We start from the raw sequence: 22581 nt of genomic DNA, 5'->3' as shown, positions 1-22581 counted from the left end.
GATTCGATTCGCTACTCTTCACCCAAAAATGTACACTCTCATTGCATTAAAAGCATTGGATTGGATGAAGTTTCCACCGTTTCCTTACACCAGTCCATTCCTTTAAAATCCATGAAGTGGAGTGTACAAGCACACACTTCTTATGTAGATAAACGGACCACAGACTCACTGTGTGTGTTCACTACTCACCGCTGTTGTAGGGCTGCCAGAGCCTGAAGCGGGTAGCGTTGGTCTGGGCACTGGTGGGCAGAGGAAGGTGGATGAACAGCGTATCGGTGGAAGTAGGGAAGTAAAACTCATCTAACAACAGCCAACTGATCCCCCCGTTCACAGAGTACTGTAGTAGCACCGAGTGGGGGCGCTCTGGGACACCTGGGAACAGAACACAGAGTTAACGCAACCCACACATAGTTAACAGTATAACATATCTACAAAACACTGACACAAAGTAAAGATTATAAGTAGTTTTGCAGACATAAGTGGTAGGAGAACTGTAAGCAGATATAGCCAGAATGTACTGTATGTGAAAATTAGACCTACCCTTAGTGATGAACTTGAAGGAGAACTGGATGTAGAGAGTGCTGGTGCAGTCCATGTCCCTTGACACCAACATACGCAGACCTTCCTACAAATCAAGCAAAACGGAAACAGAAATCAACATCATAAACTCAGCAAAAAAAGAAACTTCCCTTTTTCAGGACCCTGTCTTTCAAAGATAATTCGTAAAAATCCAAATAACTTCACAGACCGTCATTGTAAAGGGTTTAAACACTGTTTCCCATGATTGTTCAATGAACCATAAACAGTTAATGATCATGCACCTGTGGAACGGTCATTAGCTTCTTATGGCTGAAGGGGCAGTATTGAGTAGCTTGGATGAAAGGTGCCCATATCAAACGGCCTGCTCCTCAGTCATAGTTGCTAATATTTGTATATTATTATTAGTATTGGATAGGAAACACTCAAAAGTTTCTAAAACTGTTTGAATTATGTCTGTGAGATTAACAGAACTCATATTGGCAGGCAAAATCCTGAGTTGAAATCAAAACAGGAAGTCAGAAATCTGAGCTTGTCTGTATTCACCAGAGTCCCTTAAGAAATCCAATTGAGTTATGAATGATGTTGCACTGCCTAGGGGTTCCACTAGATGTCAACCATCAATAGAAATTCCAATGAGACTTCTATGATGTTGTGGGAGAGAATGAGAGCAGAATCAGTCAAGTGTTCATCAAGCAGCCATTTCCTGATCATGCCTTTTCTTCATGCAAGACACTGACGTTCCATTGCTCACGCAGACAAGAACGAATACTCCGGTTGGAACTTTATTGAAGCTATATGTTAAAAACATCCTAATGATTGATTCAGTACTTAGTTTGAAATGTTTCTTCGACCGGTAATATCACATTTTTAAGTTTTTGTCCGATATAACGCTGACCAGAATTAGCGTTTGGATATGTAAACCAGACGCGCTAACAAAAGAAGGTATTTGGACATAAATAACGGATTTTTTCAAACAAAACAAACATTTATTGTGGACCTGGGATTCCTGGTGTGCTTTCTGATCTAGATCATCAAAGGTAATGGAATATTTATCATGTATTTTATTGTTTATAGTGACGCCATCTTTGCAGCTGTGGTATGCTGTTTTTGAGCACTGTCTCAGATTATAGCGTGCAATTCTTTTTCCGTAAAGTTTTTTTGAAATCTGACATAGCGGTTGCATTAAGGAGAGGTATATCTATAATTCAATGTGTATAACTTGTATTATCATTTATATTTATGATGAGTATTTCTGTTGAAACGATGGGCTATGCAAAGTCACTTGATGTTTTTGCATTTAGTGAATCTTGTAGCCTCAATGTAAACTCAGATTTTTTTATATAAATATGAATTTAATCAAACAAAACATGCATGTATTGTGTAACATGAAGTCCTATGAGTGTCATCTGATGAAAATAATCGAAGGTTAGTGATTCATTTTATCTCTATTCTGGTTTTTGTGAAGCTATCTTTAGCTGGGAAAAATGGCTGTAATTATTGTCGTTTTGTGGTGACCTAACATAATCGTTTGTAGTGCTTTCGCTGAAAAGCCGATTTGAAATCGGACACTTTGGTGGGATTAACACCAAGATTACCTTTAAAATTATATAATTCTGCTAAATGACTAAAATGTAAATGTAAATATAAGACACATGAATGTCTGAGGAATTTTAATTATGAGATTTCTGGTTTTTGAATTTGGCGCCCTGCACTTGGACTGACTGTTGCCATATCGGTCCCGTTACCGGGACTGCAGCCATAAGAAGTTTTAAGACACTAACAGCTTACAGACGGTAGGCCTTAAGGTCACAGCTATGAAAATGTAGGACACTAAAGAGGCCTTTCTACTGACTCTGAAAAACACCAAAAGAAAGATGCCCAGGGTCCCTTCTCATCTGCGTGAACGTGCCTTAGGCATGCTGCAAGGAGGCAGGAGGACAGCAGATATGGCCAGGGCAATAAATTGCAATGTCCGTACTGTGAGACGCCTAAGACAGCGCTACAAGTAGACAAGACGGACAGCTGATCGTCCTCACAGCGGCAGACCACGTGTAACAACACCTGCACAGGATCGGTACATACGAACATCACACATGCGGGACAGGTTTAGGATGGCAACAACAACTGCCCGAGTTACACCAGGAACGCACAATCCCTCCATCAGTGCTCAGACTGTCCGCAATAGGCTGAGAGTGGCTGGACTGAGGGCTTGTAGGTCTGTTGTAAGGCAGGTCCTCACCAGACATCACTAGCAACAACGTCGCCTGTGAGCACAAACCCGCCGTCGCTGGATCAGACAGGACTGGGCAAAAGTGCTCTTCACTGACGAGTCGCGGTTTTGTCCAGGGGTGATGGTCGGATTCACATTAATCGTCGAAGGAATGAGCGTTACACTGAGGCCTGTACTCTAGAGCGGGATTGATTTGGAGGTGGAGGGTCCGTCATGGTCTGAGGCGGTGTATCACAGCATTATCGGACTGAGCTTGTTGTCATTGCAGGCAATCTCAACGCTGTGCGTTACAGGGAAGACATCCTCCTCCCTCATCCCACCCTTCCTGCAGGCTTATCCTGACATAACCCTCCAGCATGACAATGCCACCCGCCATACTGCTCGTTCTGTGAGTGATTTCCTGCAAGACAGGAATGTCAGTGTTCTGTCATGGCCAGCGAGGAGCCCGGATCTCAAGCCCATTGAGCACGTCTGGAACCTGTTGGATCGGAGGGTGAGGGCTAGGGCCATTCCCTCCAGGATTGTCCGGGAAATTGCAGGTGCCTTGGTGGAATAGTTGGGTAACATCTCACAGCAAGAATTGGCAAATCTGGTGCAGTCCATGAGGAGGAGATGCACTGTAGTACTTAATGCAGCTGGTGGCCACACCAGATACTGACTGTTACTTTTGAAATCCCCTTTGCTCAGGGACACATTATTCAATTTCTGTCTGTCACATGTCTGTGGAACTTGTTCAGTTTATGTCTCAGTTGTTGAATTTTGTTATGTTCATACAAATATTTACACATGTTAAGTTTGCTGAAAATAAACGCAGTTGACATTGAGAGGATATTTCTGTTTATGATCAATGATAAAGTACACTTACTAAGTCTGCTAGGCAGATAATGTGTGAGTTTTTGTGTTTGTGTGTGTGCACAAGTGTGTGTGTGCATGCGTGCGTCTTCTCTATCTGCCCTCTAGGTCTTTTTCACATAAATGTGTGTACAGTATAGGTCACACTAAACAATAGAACCCATACCCCTTTGAAGATTAGTGCGGTGCCAGATTTGAGGGGCTCCCCACTGAGAGTCCCCCTCTCAGCCCCGTACACCTCAGGCCACTGCTCCGCCGCCAGGTTCTCGTTGAAGTCGTCTCTCAGAATGGAGGGGAGGGGGGCCAAGGGCACGCAGTGGGCCCCACCATAACCCCGGTCACACCTGTTGGAGAGGGTGGGGGTTACAGGTGAGGTGACTGTTTATTTCATATCCATAGTAAGGGTTGTTAGTCCAGGCATAGGCTAAATCTGGTACCCGAACCAAAATTCCATGTCTGAACATATTTGGTGACTCCGGGATGCTGGCCTAGGCAGAGTTCCACTGTCCAGTGTCTGTGTTCTTTTGCCCATCTTTTAGTAATCTTTTATTTTTATTGGCGAGTCTGAGATATGGCTTTTTCTTTGCAACTCTGCCTAGAAGGCCAGCATCCCATAGTCGCCTCTTCACCGTTGACGTTGAGACTGATAAACTTGGATTAGCTAACACAACATTTCTCCCATTCTTCTCTGCAGATCCTTCTCTGCAGGTCTCTCGATCCTGACTAGTCTCCCAGTTGCTGGAGATTGATGAGGAAAACATTTCATTGAATCCATTTTAGAATAAGGCTGTAACGTAACAAAATGTGGATAAAGGGAAGACGTCTGAATACTTTCCTAATGCTCTGTATAATGATGAAAAAAGAACGTCCTTGCAACGTTCCCATGAAATGTGTTTTGCGGGTACTATTTAATGAAGCTGCTGTTTCTTAAACTAGACACTCTAATGTACTTGTCCTCTTGCGCAGTTGTGCACCGGGGCCTCCCATTCCTCTTTCTATTCTGGTTAGATACAGTTTGCTCTGTTCTGTGAAGGGAGTAGTACACAGCGTTGTTCGAGATCTTCAGTGTCTTGACAATTTCTCGCATGGAATAGCATTCATTTCTCATAACAAGAATAGACTGACGAGTTTCAGAAGAAAGTGCTTTGTTTCTGGCCATTTTGAGCCTGTTATCGAACCCACAATGCTCCAGATACTCTGATGCTGATGCTCCAGATACTCAACTACTCTAAAGAAAGCCAGTTTTATTGCTTCCTTAATTAGCACGACAGTTTTCAGCTGTGCTAACAAAATTGCAACGGGTTTTCTAATGATCAATTAGCCTTTTAAAATGATAAACTTGGATTAGCTAACACAACGTGCCATTGGAACACAGGAGTGATGGTTGCTGATAATGGGCCTCTGTACGATTATGTAGATTTTCCATAAAAAATCATCCGTTTCCAGCTACAATAGTCATTTAGAACATTAACAATGTCTACACTGTATTGTCTTTAAAAAACAATTATATTTCTAAGTGACCCCACACTTTTGAACGGTAGTGTATATATATATATATATATATATATATATATATATATATATATATATATATATATATAAATAACCCCCAGCACCCCCTATGGTTTTCACATATAATATAACACAGTTCCAGTAAATTCCATACAAAAATTCTGAGCTCAACATTAAATACTGTGCGACAGTGTGTGTGTCTATGTTTGTGTAACTCACAAACAGCATCCGTTGTCACAGAGTCCGTGTCCAGAGCACATCCAGGGGCAGCCAGGGGCCAGCAGCACGTTGTCCAAGGCCCAACCGTCCGCCCCAGGGATGAAGTGGGGCTGGATCCACCTGAACCGAGTCCTGGGAGAACTACAACCACAGAATAGAACACATGCTATGAATCTTTATGAAATGTTTATGGCATTATTATAAAGGATTATGTTATAAAGGATAGTTCACATGAAGTGTTACTATATTACAAAGCTTAAATAGTGTTATTTTGTTTATGACTGGAATATTCAAATCACAAGGATACATTTTAGAGAGACAAGCTCTGATGTGCCACTAAGCAAACAAATAATATACACATACACACACAAGCATGCACAAACACGCACGCACACACCACACACACATACTTGGCAGCGCTGGGCAGGTACACCGTAACCCTCCTCCAGCGGTTGTACTGTGTAGCGGTGTAGACTGAGCTCATGGTGTAGCCGGCACAGCCGATGGCAGGTGGAACACACTCTGGGGTAAGCAGGGCCCAGTGGCGCCCACAGTCTGTGGGGTGGTAATAAGTTCAAATAACTTCCATGTATAAACATTAGGAACCATTTTTTAACTTTTCAGTAATTATTTGAAAACATGTCTAACCATTTATAATAATTATAATTCATGAGCATTTTTATAATTTATAACCATGTAAAAAATAATTTATAAATATTTATAAGCATGTATAATAATTTAAAAACAATAAAAACCGCACACCAGAAATGGCTGCCCTGTTGTTTCCTAATAATAGTTGTTCCCGCCAAAACCAGCACCTGGATCTAGACGCGCTGCTGTGCACAGAGTTTTCTCTTGATTTTTCTGTAATGTATAATCATTTATAAAGGATCATCCATGACGGTTATTAGAGTTCGTTACCCGTGGAGTACTCCAGCCTGACACCGTGGGATGAGGTGGCAACCTTGCTGCAGCCCATAGACAGTTCAAACTGCAGGAAGGAGGAGCCGGACACCTCAAAGTCCCAGCTCTCTGCATACCGCGGCTTCTCTGCAGGGAGAGAGACAGTGACATGGTCAAATAAAATAAAAGACAATTTTACTGGTCACATACGCATGGTTAGAAGATGTCAATGCGAGTGTAGCGAAATGCTTGTGCTTCTAGTTCCGACAGTGCAGTAACATCTAACAAGTAATCTGACAAGATTGGATGTAATGTCATATTTGCACAAAGTAAATCCGCTCACAGCTTGATGCACACATAAATAACAACCAGGATGTGAAATCAACGTTGCTGCCATTAACAATTCAGAAGCCATATGGTGTAAATGGCAAAATGGCTGATTCAATGCAGCCTGGGTTGTTTGTAATGTAGGAGTTGACCGTGTCATGTGCGTGTCTGCGTGCAGTAGTAGGACGCACTGTCTGTGGCATCAGAGGGCCGTGTCTAGAGACAGACATACAACTGTGACATCTCCCCCTTCTCTGTGTGTGTGTGTGTGCTGTAGTTTAACTCACTGTCAGTGGTGTCGCTGCTGAAGGACAGAGCTGTGTCCAGAGACAGACAGTCTACAGTGATCTCTCCCCCCTGTATGCGGTACCAGTTGTGTCTCAGAGGAGACGTCCCGTCAAACTTATCATGGAAGCCAGTCCTGGAACTGTCATTTATACCGATCAGAACATCATCCAGAGCCCACTGGGCTGAGTGTTTACCTAGAGGGGTAGAGAGAGAGAGGTGGGGGAGAGAGAGAAGAGGAGAAAAAGAGGGAGAGATAGATAGTATGGCTCATCCTTTTTGAAGGATACACTCCGTGTGACCGCTGCTTTATACACATTCTTTACATGGGTCCCTGCAAGTACTGTATGGATGGCTCAATGACTGTATGGTGTGTGCTTGTGATCCATGTAGGGGTTGGGGGCCTCACCCTGCTGTGGCTGCCACCAGCGGAACACAGTGTAGGGAGTCTTGGCGGGTGGAGGCAGCTCGATGGTGACCACCTGGGAATCCAGGAAGGAACCAAAGTCCAGCTCACGTAGGAACTGCCACTGAACCCCGTTGTTGGTGGAGAACTGGACTATCACTCCTGGAAAAGAGGAGACGAGGGAGGTCATAGAGTAGAGGAGAGGAAGCAGCCAGAAAATCATTGTAACAGCAACAGCATGCATGCAATGTCGAAGGGCCACCACGCAGAGGCAGAAGAGAGCCTTATTGAGGTCTACAAACTTGAGTCTGTCAGAGCTTGAATTGGAGGTTTTCAGTAGAGATGGAGAGTCACCTTCGTTGCGGGAGCGAGGTCTGGTGCAGGTGGGTCCAACATTCTTCCCTCCAATACGGATGTAGAACTGGACAAGCCTGCAGGGACACAGACAGACAGACAGGACAGACAGACAGGACAGACAGGACAGACAGGACAGACAGGACAGACAGGACAGACAGGACAGACAGGACAGACAGGACAGACAGGACAGACAGACAGACAGACAGACAGACAGAGGGGGTGTCGAATATAATTAGCTGCATCAATTAAATATGTTAACACTGGAGGTTTAGAGCAAATTTCCTCTGGAAGTTGCCTAAAGCTGCTCTACAAGACAGGCGAGGTATGCATACTTTCAATTCTATTCAATACAGCAGTGTGATCATACTAACCGTGTGTTCGTCGTATCCATAGGTACAGTGCGTGCCTCTCTCTTCCCAGAGCTGCTGAAGTACAGAGCCTTTCCCTCGCTGATGGTGCCACAGCCCCCTCCAACCTGCCCCCCACTCAGGGTCTGCCAAACCGGGCTCAGCTTGCTCTCAAAGCCCTCTGCCAGCTCTGTGGGGCTGGCCACCGCTGGCACGCAGCTGTCCTGCTCAACTGGAGTACACACAAGGATTTAATTGGTTAACAACTGATCATTAGGTGAGTGTCTTTTTTAGACACCTCTCCACTTTTTTAGAAGCCTCCCCTTTTCACTCTTCCTATAGAACTGCTAGAACTCCCCACGCTCTCTCTTTCTCTCTCCCTCTGTCTTTCTTTCTGCTTACTTCTTCCCACCCTCAGTACGTGTGTATCCCATGTCACAAAAGCAGACCCCAGAGATGCAGACCCCATGTCCCCATACGCTCCCTACCTCATCCTTCATCCCTCTCTCTCTCTCTGTCTGTCCGCCTGTCTCTCTCTCTTTCCCCCCTCATCCTCTCTACAATCATTATGTATCATTATTTACCTGTGTATCCCATGTCACAAAAGCAGACCCCAGAGATGCAGTCTCCGTGTCCTCCACAGTGGTTGGGGCAGGCCTCAGAGATATAGACTCCATCTAGGGCAAAGGCTGGAGCGTCCCTGTACACACTACTCTCCTGGAACCACCGGAACCTTGTTTTACTGAAGTGGAGAGTGTGTGTGTGGGGGGAGGAGAGAGAGAGAGAGAGAGAGAGAGAGAGAGAGAGAGAGAGAGAGAGAGAGAGAGAGAGAGAGAGAGAGAGAGAGAGAGAGAGAGAGAGAGAGAGAGAGAGAGAGAGAGAGAGAGAGAGAGAGAGAGAGAGAGAGAGAGAGAGAGAGAGAGAGAGAGAGAGAGAGAGAGAGAGAGAGAGAGAGAGAGAGAGAGAGAGAGAGAGAGAGAGAGAGAGAGAGAGAGAGAGAGAGAGAGAGAGAGAGAGAGAGAGAGAGAGAGAGAGAGAGAGAGAGAGAGAGAGAGAGAGAGAGAGAGAGAGAGAGAGAGAGAGAGAGAGAGAGAGAGAGAGAGAGAGAGAGAGAGAGAGAGAGAGAGAGAGAGAGAGAGAGAGAGAGAGAGAGAGAGAGAGAGAGAGAGAGAGAGAGAGAGAGAGAGAGAGAGAGAGAGAGAGAGAGAGAGAGAGAGAGAGAGAGAGAGAGAGAGAGAGAGAGAGAGAGAGAGAGAGAGAGAGAGAGAGAGAGAGAGAGAGAGAGAGAGAGAGAGAGAGAGAGAGAGAGAGAGAGAGAGAGAGAGAGAGAGAGAGAGAGAGAGAGAGAGAGAGAGAGAGAGAGAGAGAGAGAGAGAGAGAGAGAGAGAGAGAGAGAGAGAGAGAGAGAGAGAGAGAGAGAGAGAGAGAGAGAGAGAGAGAGAGAGAGAGAGAGAGAGAGAGAGAGAGAGAGAGAGAGAGAGAGAGAGAGAGAGAGAGAGAGAGAGAGAGAGAGAGAGAGAGAGAGAGAGAGAGAGAGAGAGAGAGAGAGAGAGAGAGAGAGAGAGAGAGAGAGAGAGAGAGAGAGAGAGAGAGAGAGAGAGAGAGAGAGAGTTTGAAATAATCTTTATTGGGTCTGGGAGCCCACCACACAATAAATACTCATACAAAACCACAGTTACACATCAATTAGAAACACAACTCCAACTCCTCCTCCACAGTAACTAAACACAACAGCCTCTGAATACCCCATATACTCAAAAACAGATCAATATTGTTGACAAGTTTATAATAGGCAAACTCAACCCTTAGTCTCGCTGCCAACATTCCCTCCAGCATTCCCACCACATCCACAGACCCTTGTCCCCGAATACTGTTCTTTCGGGTCTTCCATATCGCTAATTTTGCTGCCCCTAACACAAAATTAAGCAACACAACGACACCCTTTTGACTGAACCTGTACTTTGGCCCAAATATATACAGTTGGGAAGAGAAAACCTCTCCCAACGTTGAGAACCAGTCAGTGATCAGGTCAATCATCCCGACCAACCTGGGACACAGTAAAAACAGGTGTGCCAGAGTTTCAGACTCTGCACAGAATGGACACCCCTCCCCAACAGTAGGGTCCAGGTGTACCAGATGCATGTTGGTGGCTATAGCTCCATGTATGATCCTCCATTGGAGGTCAGCTGTCCTCTTATCAATCGGCAGTTTGTATAATGATCGCCAACAGCCTTTTGGGGAAGCACCTGGACCAAGCACACCCGCCCACCTCGTCGATTTTACCCCTTCCAGGGAAGAGGCATGGGACACCTTTACACATATTCTGTACATGGCCTTCTTTCCCACCTCCTTGAAATCCCCCAGCTCCGGGGTATCGAAGGAAAGCAGCATCCCCACGTCCTCGTCAAATGCCCCCACCGCAGCACTAACAATCAGTGCAGGGAACACATAATCCAGACCCTCCTTCCACCGATCAGAATTGGAAATGTCAGTCACATACTGACGATGAAGCACTGGCAAGGAGTCACAGACCTCAGCGACGACCTTCCTCAGTAGGCGAGATGATCGGATCCCCGCTCTTTCTCCCAGCTCCTCCAACGATCTGCTCCTGCTCTGCATCAGATGACCCAGCTTGGTGCACCCGACACCTAACAGGCATGAACGCAGGCTGGCTGAACCCAGAGCACTGGACTGGATGGCAGTGTTATAAAAAAGAGGCTCTTCAAAAAGCCACATCCCTGGTAGCGTGCCGGCCTTACGGGACTTGACCAGAATCCTCCAAGCCTGCATAACAGACTCATAGAATGGAGTCAGGCCATTCAACTCACCCCCCTCCAGCTTTAAGAGGAAAAGGTGCTTGTCTAAGCCCAAACAGCCTGCTCTCCTCATCAGTGCGTAGGCTGTGTCGACCCAGCTAGAACCGTCACTGTACAACAGTCTCTGGGCTGCTTGAAGCCGGAAAGCCATGATCCTAGAGGAAATGTCCACCAGGCCTTGCCCCCCCTCGTGCAGTGGCAGGTACAAAGCTGCAGCTTTGATCCAGTGTTGTCCAGACCAGAAGAAATTGACAAGGGTCCTCTGAAGCTCTTGTATCAGACCCTTTGGTGGCTGCAAAATCATTAGTCTGTGCCACAGGGTAGAGGCAGCAAGATTATTAATTACCAGTACCCTTCCCCTATAAGACAACTGGGGTAGCACCCATTTCCATCTTGACAGTCTGGCACACACTTTCTCCACTACACCCTCCCAGTTCTTTTTCTGAAAGACATCAGAGCCTAGAAAAACACCCAATGTCTTCATCCCATCTCTGCCCCACTGAAGCCCCCCTGGTAACCGTGGAGCGGACCCTATCTGAAGCTGACCTGCCCACAGCGCTTCACTCTTTCCCCAATTGACTCTAGCTGAGGAGGCACCCTCATACACCATTAAAGCGTCTGAGAGAACCTTAACATCCTCAGCCCCTGTAATAAAAACTGTCACATCATCTGCATACGCAGACAGTGCTATCGTGGGACCCTTCATTACACCTGGCACAGAGAAACCAGTAAGCTTCGCTCTTAAAAAACAAAGCATTGGTTCAATCGCCAGACTATATAACTGCCCTGAAATTGGGCATCCCTGCCTGATACCCCTTTGGACAGGGATGGGGCAACTCAAACCACCCCCCACCTTCACCATACACGAGGCCCCAGCATACAGTAAATTCATCCAAGACAAAAAAACATCCCCAAACCCAAAGGCTTTCATCGTTTTGAACAAATACTGGTGGTCCACGCGGTCAAAAGCCTTCTCCTGATCCAAAGAAAGTAAACCCACATTTACATCAGACAGTTTACAAATGTCTAGAACATCTCTTATCAGAAACAAGTTGTCAACAATTGAGCGATCAGGTACACAGTAGGACTGGTCCTTGTGGACCAACAATCCCAGATACTCTTTCAACCTGTTTGAGAGACATTTTGAAACTATTTTATATTCTGCACACAGCAAAGCAACAGGTCTCCAATTTTTTATGAGAGCCAAATCCCCCTTTTTTGGCAACAGTGAAAGCACCGCACGTTGACAGGATACAGGAAGAGAACCCTCATGAAAAGATTCACACACCACTTCATAAAAATCCTCCCCAATAGACCCCCAAAAGTGCTTATAGAACTCAGATGGTAAACCATCAATGCCAGGGGCTCGGCCTGTTGAGAGCTGCATAACTGCTGTGGACAGCTCTTGCAGTGTAATGTCAGAGTCCAATGCGACTCTCTGTTCAGGTCCCAAATTAGGAAGACCATGTAACAACTGTTCAGTACACAGAGAGTCACAATCCTCCGCCTTATAGAGGGCAGAGTAGAAATCCACGGCATGTTGACGCATTTCACTGTCATCCGTGGTCACCTTCCCATCAGGGAGACGAAGGCAGACCATCTGTTTACGTTGTAATGTCGACTGTCCAAGGTTAAAAAAAAAGGCACTAGGAGCATCCATATCCTTGAGGGAAGCGAAACGAGACCTAATCAAGGCACCTTTCACTCTTTCATGCAGAAACGACCTCAGTTCATGTCTCTTGTCCTGTAAGTTCATGACTAGTCCAGGGTCATTCTGAGTGAGCAGCTTCAATTCAATTGATTTGATGTCCTGTTCAAGGGCATTGATAGTCTCTTTAACTTCAATTTGAGACAAAGCAGTATACTGTTGACAAAATACTCGTATTTGGGCCTTCCCAACATCCCACCATTGTCTCAAGGACTCAAAATTCCCTTTTGTAACCCTCCATTTTTCCCAAAACAACAAAAACCTTTCACAAAACTTGACATCATGTAACAATTTAACATTAAAATACCAGTAAGGTGATGACCTTCGTGGACAGGACAAGTGAATATCAACAGTTATAATGTGATGATCAGAGAAACCCACAGGAGTAATGGCACACCTTCCAACCCTACTACAGTATTGATCAGATACGTACAACCTATCTAACCTTGCTGCACTGACACGACCTTCATTCACTTTCAACCATGTGTATTGCCTAACTTTTGCATTCTTTACTCTCCACACATCACAAAGCTCTAACTCAGTTAGTAAGCCAGACAGGAAAGTGGCTGACCGCAGGTGAGGTTCTTCAGCGTTGCGATCAACAGTAAAATCCACAGTACAGTTCCAGTCCCCCCCTACAACCATACACCCCTCTTGGTCACACTGTCTTAAGGTTTCTTTTATTTTATCAAACACAACAAGACGCTCGGTACCCTCATTAGGAGCATAAACATTCAAAAAAAGAAACAAAAACCCCATAACATCCACCTTGACCAATAAAACCCGACCCTTGACAATCTCTGTTGTAGATATCACAGTCACCCCTAAACCTGAGGAAAACAAGATGGCCACCCCAGCACTGAAATTAGTACCATGACTGAGTATATGCTGCCCCTCCCACCACATACCCCAGTCAACCTCATTAGCCTCATCACTATGTGTCTCCTGTAGGAAAACTACATTAAGCCTTTTCTGTTTTATTTCTTCTAAAACCCAAGCCCTCTTATTTCTGTCCCTTCCCCCATTAATATTGAGAGAACCTACCCTTAGTACCTCCATGTAGAAAAGAGAAAAGAAAAGCAGAATAAACCACAGAGAAACCAAAGAGAAAAAAGACACCCTATGAAGCATGATCATCATCATTATTTAAATCTTTTCTTATTAACCTGACCACGTTTCCCACCACCTTTTGCTGCTGTAACAGCAGTAACAAATTTCCTCAAGCGAAACCGCTTCTTCTCACTCAACTGGTCTAACCCCACCGTCTTCTGTAACATCACAGCTGACCTCACAAACTTATCAACATCAAAATATTCTGCCAATTTTACAGATTTCCCAAAAGTCTGATCCAGAAACCCATTTACCTCCTCTAGATCATAAATTGAGTCCTCACCAGCTGCTGTCATATCAGAAGAGATATCCATATCCTTCTCCTGATCCTCCTCAGCTGAGGCCACAGACCACTGACTCCCCTCTACCACATCCCTTTCAACACTCCCCACTTGCACCCCATCACTTGTACCAGGCATCTCCTCCACTACCTGGGAGACTAGCCCCACCTGAACCCCATTACCCGTGGTGGGCATCTCCTCCACTACATGAGAGCCCAGCTCCACATGAACCCCCTCCTGTACCCCATTACTCGTAGTGGGCATTTCCTCTACTACCTGGGAGCCTAACTCCACATGAAACCCCTCCTGTACTCCATTACTCGTAGTGGGCATCTCCTCCACTCCCTTGGAGTCTAGCTCCACATGAACCCCCTCCTGTACTCCATTACTCGTAGTGGGCATCTCCTCCACTACCTGTGAGATTAGCTCCACATGAACCCCCTCCTGTACTCCATTACTCGTAGTGGGCATCTCCTCCACTACCTTTGAGATTAACTCCATATGAACCCCCTCCTGTGCCCCAGTACTCGTACTGGGCACCTCCTCACCAGTCTGAGGAACTGGCTCTTCAACACGGATAACTTGTTCCTCGGCAACAGGTGCTTGTGGCTGCTCAACCACTGTCAGCCCACCTCTCCCTACATCAGTGGGCCCAGGCGTTACGATGACCACCTGCGCCCCTCCCTCTGCCTTCTCCCTTTTCGGGCAAGCATGTCGCTTATGGCCAACATCCCCACACTCAAAACACCGTTGACTACCCGTACTAGCATACGCCATATACATTCTATTGTCATACTTGACTTTAAACGATATCTCTAAAGTCTGCTCCGGTGAGTCCAAAAACATAAACACCTGTCGCCGAAACGACATAACCTGTTTCAACGCCGGGTGTTTGCAACCCAACGGAACAACCTTAATTGAGCTTGCAAACTTCCCAAAGCGCAATAACTCGCGCTCCAATAGCTCATTTGGAATAAACGGTGGTACATTTGAAATCGTTACCCTTGTTGACGGAGAAAAAAGCGGGGTAACTTGAATAAACATTCCCTTAAGAAGTACGCCCTGCTCAACCATACGATCAACAAGGCGCTCTTCCTTAAGAAATACCACCACCGCTTTATTCATCCGTGACGCATACGCAACATTATCGTATCCTACCTTCTCTCCTACGGCGACCAGAAACTCCTCCACCGTGACAGTAGCTTCAGTGACACACCTAAAGCCGTGCCGAAGTGACAGGGACGGCATTCCAATTCTGGAAGCCATCCCCGCCAAAATCAAGGTAATTTCGATACGAAAAAACCTAAATACTTAATTCTACCACACAACAAAAAAAAAATATATAATAATCTTAATCATGCACAGAAGAAACCAAAGAATGCCACCAAGAAAGAAAAAACCGAAGGAAAGTTCTGAATATCTTACTCTACACAACACACGCACTCACTCAATCAATCATTCAATTCCCAGCATGCACCAAACACTCCCAGCATGCAGAGAGAGAGAGAGAGAGAGAGAGAGAGAGAGAGAGAGTTAAAAAATACTTAATTGGGTCTGGGAACCCACAACACAATAAACCCTGACCTGTTCACCGGGTCAGTCTATGTAACTCTGACCTGTTCAACTGACGTGCTACCTTGTCCCAGACTTGCTGTTTTCAACTCTCTAGAGACAGAAGGTGCGGTAAAGATACTCTGAGTGATAGCTATGAAAAGACAACCGACATTTACTCCTAAGGTGCTGACCTGTTGCACCCTCTACAACCCACTGTGATTATTATTATTATCTACACTGCTGTTCATCTATGAACATTTGAATATCTTAGTCATGTTCTGTTATAATCCCCACCCGGCACAGCCAGAAGAGGACTGGCCACCCCTCATAGACTGGTTCTTCTCTAGGTTTCTTCCTAGGTCCAGGCCTTTCTAGGGAGTTTTTCCTAGCCACCGTGCTTCTATACCTGCATTGCTTGCTGTTTGGGGTTTTAGCCTGGGTTTCTGTACAACACTTTGTGACATCAGCTGATGTAAGAAGGGCTTTATAAATACATTTGATTGAATTTGATTGATGAGGCATGATAATCGTTGTTTTAATTTGCTGCCATGACAGCAGTAACAAGCGGAAACGCTTCTTCACACCTCACAACTTATCAACATAAAAAAAAAATCGGCCAATTTACCAGATTTCCCAAAAGTCTGGTCCAGGAACCCATTTACCTCATCTAGATTGTAAATTGAGTCGTTGCCAGCAGCTATCATATCAATAGGAATATCAAAAATGTCCATATCCATATCCTCCTCAACAGGGGCCACAAACCCCTGACTCCCCTCCGCCACATCCCTCTCAACACTCTCCACTTGCATCCCATCACTCGTACCGGGCACCTCCTCCACTGCCTGGGAGACAGGCCCCACCTGAACGCACCTCCTGTACCACATTATTCGTAATTGACATCTTCTCCACTACCTGGGAGACTAGATCAACCTGAACCCGCTCCTGTACCCCTTCACTCGTACTGGGCATCTCCTTACCAGTCTGGGGAAATGGCTCCCCAGATCCATCCTTACCTCCTACGACAATATTTTTCTGCTGCACATCAGACACTATGTTCCCCTCTGGTACAAGCTGCAACTCAGTACCCTAAACACAAGCAACTTGTTCCTCAGCAACAGGTGCTTGTGGCTGCTCTACCACTGTCAGCCACATCTCCCTACATCAGTGGGCCTAGGCATTACGAGGACCACCTGCGTCCCTCCCTCCGCCTTCTCCCTTTTCGGGCAAGCATGGCGCTTATGGCCAACATCTTCACACTGACAACACTGTTGACTACCCGTACTAGCATAAGCCATATACAGTCTGTTGTCATACTTGACTTTAAATGATAACTCCAAAGTCCGCTCCGGTGACTCCGGTGACTCCAATATACTGATATTGGTATATTCCGTGGCGGAGGGATACAAGTGAGGTAAGGATTTACAGATTTACTCCTTTGTACACATAACCGTGGTTACATACGTAACCGTCATTATGTTTCACTATATTGGATCACTCCAATATATTGGTATACCCGTATCAGATTTAGTCGGTGCTACAGGGACCTGGCCAGCCAGCGACGAAGTCCCAGCGCGGGACCGAGACGCAGGGACCAATGTTGGAAGGGGGTCCCGGGAAAGTCGGCACAGTCCCCGGAAAGGGAGGCGATGCCCAGGACTGCTGAACCAATGGCAGAGGGAAGTACCACATTTACCCGATAGTACCTAGCAAAGGTGCAAGAGGAAGCCCAGCTGGCCGCAACACAGATATCAGTGAGGGGCCCAGGATGCAGCCACACCTCGTGTACAATGTGCCACCACAGATCCCAGCACTGGTCTGCCAGCCAGGTGACATGCTGTCGTATTCGTGTCCACAATCCAATGAGAGAGTGTCTGCTTTGATAGCCCAACTCCCAGGACTCTCTCACCATAGCAGCATAGCAGGCTGATCTGTTGTTCTCACTGACCATATCTGCTCCACATAGGCAGCCAGTGCCCGCACAGGGCACAGCATGCCGGAGGGAGATCCAGACTCCCCCACCACTGCCGAGGGGGTTGTAAGCAGACAGGATAAAAGGGATGTTCACATGCCTGTCTAACAGACCCTTCGGGACGTATGAAGAATTGGGGCGGAGAGACATATTTCTCCCACTGGGGTCCATCTGGTAGCATGAAGCTACCGGATGGTAGCTCATCCACCCTTCTTAATGGAAGTAATCACTACCAAGAAAGCCACCTTCATAAAGAGGTGTTTCAGGGAGGCAGACTCCAACGGTTCGAAAGCTGCCAAGACCACATCCAGATCCCAGGTTGCCATTGAGCGGGTCCTAGCTGGACGCATGCGACAAACTCCCTTCAGAAACCTGGATACCAATGGATGGCACCCCACTGGCCTGTCCATCCACCCTACAAGACAGGCAAATATCAGTATAGGGGCTGCCAAGCCCTCATCAAAGTGAAACTGAAGGTATTGGAGGACATACTGCACCCCGCATGACTCGGGCACAACCTCAATACCAGTACACCAAGAGCAGAACAACCGCCAGCGCAACTGTTATGCAGGGGTTGTAGCAGATGCCCTTACACTCCGCATTGTGTTCATTACGCCCTCCTGTAGTCCTAACATGGACCATTGGTGCCTTTCAGTGGCCAAGCCCACAGACTAGGGCGGTGCGGTCTCGGATGCCAAAGAGCTCCCCCGGCCTGAGACAGCAGGTCTGGTCTCAGGGGCAGTTGCCAAGGTGTCCCAGACAATAGGGACAGGAGAAGGCTGAACCAGGGTCGTCTGGGCCAGTATGGGGCAACCAGCAGCAGATGATGCTCTGCCATCCTGGTTCTGTCCAGCACAGCCTGGATCAGGGGAAAAGGAGGGAATGCGTAAAGCTCCAGCCCTGGCCAATCGTGAGCCAGAGCATCCAAGCCCAGAGGCCATGGTGGCTCCGACATGGAGTACCACAGGGGGCAGTGTTCATTGTCCAGGGAGGAAACAGGTCCACCTCCGCCCTCCCGAACTTGTCCCACAGGTGCTGCACCACCTGGGGATGTAGGCTCCAGTCCCAAGGTCGCGGGCCCTCCCTCGAGAGCATATCCGCTGTCACATTCAGGATGCCAGGTACAAGCCCAGAGATGGAGCTCCTGTGCCATAAGATGGAGGCGGTGGAACCTCATTCCACCCTGATGGTTGATGTAAGCCACCACTGCGATGTTGTCCATTCTCACCAGGACATGTCTTCACTTCAGATGTGGAAGGAAAGACCGCAGGGCCAGTAGTACAGCTCGGAGCTCTAGTGTATTGACGTGCCTGCCGCTCCAAGGGGGTAGCCAACAGCCATTGGCCAACCTGCTCTTGGTCACACTCCCCAGCCGATCTGGGAGGCATCTGTGCTGACCAGCTCCTGGCGGCACATCCTCAGCATCTCCACCCCACCTGAGAGAAAGGAGCGACAGCTCCACCTCAATAATGCCCTGAGGCACTGTGCGGTCACCTGCAGCTGGCGGTGACAGTGGCGCTTCGGGTGCAGCCGGTGGGAGTTGAACCACAGTTGAAGAGGCCGGAGATGGAGCAGGCCCAGGGGAATCAGCAATGAGGCCGCCGTCAGCAAGCCAAACAAGCGTTGGCAGTTCAGGACAAATACCACCCGCCTCTGCCGAAAGTGGAAGAGGCAAGTTAAGATCACCTGAACCATTCTGGTGGGATGGCATGCTCTCATGAGGAGTCCAGTTCCATGCCAATGAAGGCCACGCTCTGGGTGGGTGTCAGATGACTCTTCTTGTCATTTTTCAGTAATGCCCAGCTTGCCGATGTGGGTCAGGAGCATGTCTATGTCTGACAGGACCTGGGTCCTGGTCGGGGCACAAATCAGCCAATCGTCCAGGTAATTGAGGATCAACAATCCTCGGGACATGAAAGGTGCCAGGACAGCGACCATGCACTTTGTGAAAGTGTTGGGGTGCCAAGGAAAGGCCGAAGGGAAGAACCATGAATTCGTAAGACGTCCATTCGAAAGCAAATCGGAGGTACTGCCAATGAGCTGGGTGAACAGGAACATGGAAGTACGCATCCCTCAGGTCCAGCATCACAAACCACTTGTTCCTGGACATGGCCTGCCCCAGGATCTCCAGCCGCAGGGTTTTCTTCTTCAGGGGGTTGGCCACCGTGGTGACACGAAGGCCCCTGAAGGACAGAGGCCGGCATCGCTACCCGTCGAGCATTGTGGACCACACCCAGGGGGACTCCACACCCTCCTCCCACTTTGCCCTATGAGACCAGGAGAAGCGGCCGAGGCCGGGGAAGGGTATATAAGGTGTCCTGCCAGGGCCCGCCTATCCCCTGGCACCCTGGGTCCCCCAGGCACGTCCCTATGGCGGTGACGGTTGACTGGTTGTTACTCCACCGCACGCTGTGCCCCACCCCGCTGTCGTCCCTCAGCACAAGGCGATGGGGCAGCAGAGGGACCTCACCGTTGCTCGGGTGCAGGTGGGTGGTGACGGTCCATCTGCCTTGGACCGGGGGCCTGAGGAGGCGGCATGAACCGTCTCAGGGTCTCACGGTCCCTACGAACTTTATCGGTCTGCTCCAGAATGTCATCAACCCCTGGGCCAAACGTCAGCCCTGGGGTGATGGGAGGAGTGGCAAATGTGCTCTAGAGAGCAGATGGCAGACGGGATTGGGCCAGCCAGAGATGGCACTGGGAGGTAACCACATCCTTCTGGAGCAGGGAAAGCAGGCGAGACACCTCCATCGCTTCCCGGAGGAGCTCCTCTGTGTCCTCCTGCAGCCGGAGCAACAGAGTCTGCAGGTAGGCCTCATAGCCTCATAGCCATGTGACAATAGCCAATAGTCGGCGGGCCAGAGCATTATAAGTATATAATATTAGCACAATTAATTGGCCTACACTACACATTTAACATGTTTAACACATACAGTGGGGAGAACAAGTATTTGATACACTGCCGATTTTGAAGGTTTTCCTACTTACAAAGCATGTAGAGGTCTGTAATTTTTATCATAGGTACACTTCAACTGTGAGAGACGGAATCTAAAAAAAATCCAGAAAATCACATTGTATGATTTTTAAGTAATAAATTTGCATTTTATTGCATGACATAAGTATTTGATACATCAGAAAAGCAGAACTTAATATTTGGTACAGAAACCTTTGTTTGCAATTACAAAGATCATACGTTTCCTGTAGTTATTGACCAGGTTTGCACACACTGCAGCAGGGATTTTGGCCCACTCCTCCATACATACCATCTCCAGATCCTTCAGGTTTCGGGGCTGTCGCTGGGCAATACGGACGTTCAGCTCCCTCCAAAGATTTTCTATTGGGTTCAGGTCTGGAGACTGGCTAGGCCACTCCAGGACCTTGAGATGCTTCTTACGGAGCCACTCCTTAGTTGCCCTGGCTGTGTGTTTCGGGTCGTTGTCATGCTGGAAGATCAAGCCACGACCCATCTTCAATGCTCTTACTGAGGGAAGGAGGTTTTTGGCCAAGATCTCGCGATACATGGCCCCATCCATCCTCCCCTCAATACGGTGCAGTCGTCCTGTCCCCTTTGCAGAAAAGCATCCCCAAAGAATGATGTTTCCACCTCCATGCTTCACGGTTGGGATGGTGTTCTTGGGGTTGTACTCAACCTTCTTCTTCCTCCAAACACGGCGAGTGGAGTTTAGACCAAAAAGCTCTATTTTTGTCTCATCAGACCACATGACCTTCTCCCATTCCTCCTCTGGATCATCCAGATGGTCATTGGCAAACTTCAGACGGGCCTGGACATGCACTGGCTTGAGCAGGGGGACCTTGCGTGCGCTGCAGGATTTCAATCCATGACAGCGTAGTGTGTTACTAATGGTTTTCTTTGAGACTGTGGTCCCAGCTCTCTTCAGGTCATTGACCAGGTCCTGCCGTGTAGTTCTGGGCTGATCCCTCACCTTCCTTATGATCATTGATGCCCCACGAGGTGAGATCTTGCATGGAGCCCCAGACCGAGGGTGATTGACCGTCATCTTGAACTTCTTCCATTTTCTAATAATTGCGCCAACAGTTGTTGCCTTCTCACCAAGCTGCTTGCCTATTGTCCTGTAGCCCATCCCAGCCTTGTGCAGGTCTACAATTTTATCCCTGATGTCCTTACACAGCTCTCTGGTCTTGGCCATTGTGGAGAGGTTGGAGTCTGTTTGATTGAGTGGGTGGACAGGTGTCTTTTATACAGGTAACGAGTTCAAACAGGTGCAGTTAATACAGGTAATGAGTGGAGAACAGGAGGGCTTCTTAAAGAAAAACTAACAGGTCTGTGAGAGCCGGAATTCTTACTGGTTGGTAGGTGATCAAATACTTATGTCATGCAATAAAATGCGAATTAATTACTTAAAAATCATACAATGTGATTTTCTGGATTTTTGTTTTAAATTCCGTCTCTCACAGTTGAAGTGTACCTATGATAAAAATTACAGACCTCTACATGCTTTGTAAGTAGGAAAACCTTCAAAATCGGCAGTGTATCAAATACTTGTTCTCCCCACTGTATGCTTAGCACATAATAAATTCACTGGCAATAAGATACGATTTTTGATCTGATAAAATCCCTGTCTCTATTCAATTATTATTTTTGTCTATTTCTCTGTGCGTTGATTGGTGAGGAAAAACAGGTCTACAGTACGTAGCCTACTGTAGGCTACACTACTTTTTTTTAAAGTCAACATTAGTTCAGAATAATTTGCTTGATAGCAAGATAAAATGTCACTCTCAAAAAGTATCAAGAAGAAAGGTAGATAATGAAAATCGAAGTTTAAGAGAAGAATGTACAGAGAGATATGCCTTCATCTCTCCATCTTTTCCTAATGCCAAACCAGTGTGTCTTATTTGCAATTAAAATATCGCTGTTTGCAAATAATTAAATCTCAGACGTGATTATGAATCTAAGCATCGAACGTTTAATGGTATTCCTGCCCCATAAGGAGGCCCGATGCAGAAACATTGAATCGTTAACTGCAAGCTGCACACACAGCTTTTTTTGCGGACAAATTCTGTAACTTAGACGTGTTAAATCTGCAGTTACAAGGAAGAGGGAAACAGTCGTGGACATGATGGAGAAATTTGAGGCCTTTACTAGGAAACTTGAGTTGTTCAATTTGGACCAGACCACAGCATTA

At 47.0% G+C, this 22581-nt stretch overlaps 1 protein-coding gene across 2 annotated transcripts in view; it reads right to left on the bottom strand.

Moving 5' to 3' along the window:
- LOC139540428 (reelin-like) overlaps positions 1-22581 on the bottom strand; it is a 261766-nt gene that overhangs the window by 36380 nt on the left and 202805 nt on the right. For both annotated transcript variants that reach the window (XM_071344234.1, XM_071344235.1), the window contains exons 30-40: positions 8563-8720; positions 8003-8210; positions 7629-7705; positions 7278-7436; positions 6871-7065; positions 6275-6403; positions 5764-5908; positions 5354-5494; positions 3789-3966; positions 541-625; positions 190-372 (exon numbers count right to left, since the gene is read on the bottom strand). In XM_071344234.1, coding sequence (XP_071200335.1) covers positions 190-372; positions 541-625; positions 3789-3966; positions 5354-5494; positions 5764-5908; positions 6275-6403; positions 6871-7065; positions 7278-7436; positions 7629-7705; positions 8003-8210; positions 8563-8720 — 1658 coding nt within the window. The remainder of the gene's footprint in view (positions 1-189; positions 373-540; positions 626-3788; positions 3967-5353; positions 5495-5763; positions 5909-6274; positions 6404-6870; positions 7066-7277; positions 7437-7628; positions 7706-8002; positions 8211-8562; positions 8721-22581) is intronic.

Source organism: Salvelinus alpinus, chromosome 15 (genome assembly GCF_045679555.1).
Source record: "Salvelinus alpinus chromosome 15, SLU_Salpinus.1, whole genome shotgun sequence".
Lineage (NCBI taxonomy): Eukaryota > Metazoa > Chordata > Actinopteri > Salmoniformes > Salmonidae > Salvelinus > Salvelinus alpinus.
Note: the sequence above shows the minus strand (reverse complement) of the source record. Positions and strands in the feature narration are given on the sequence as shown.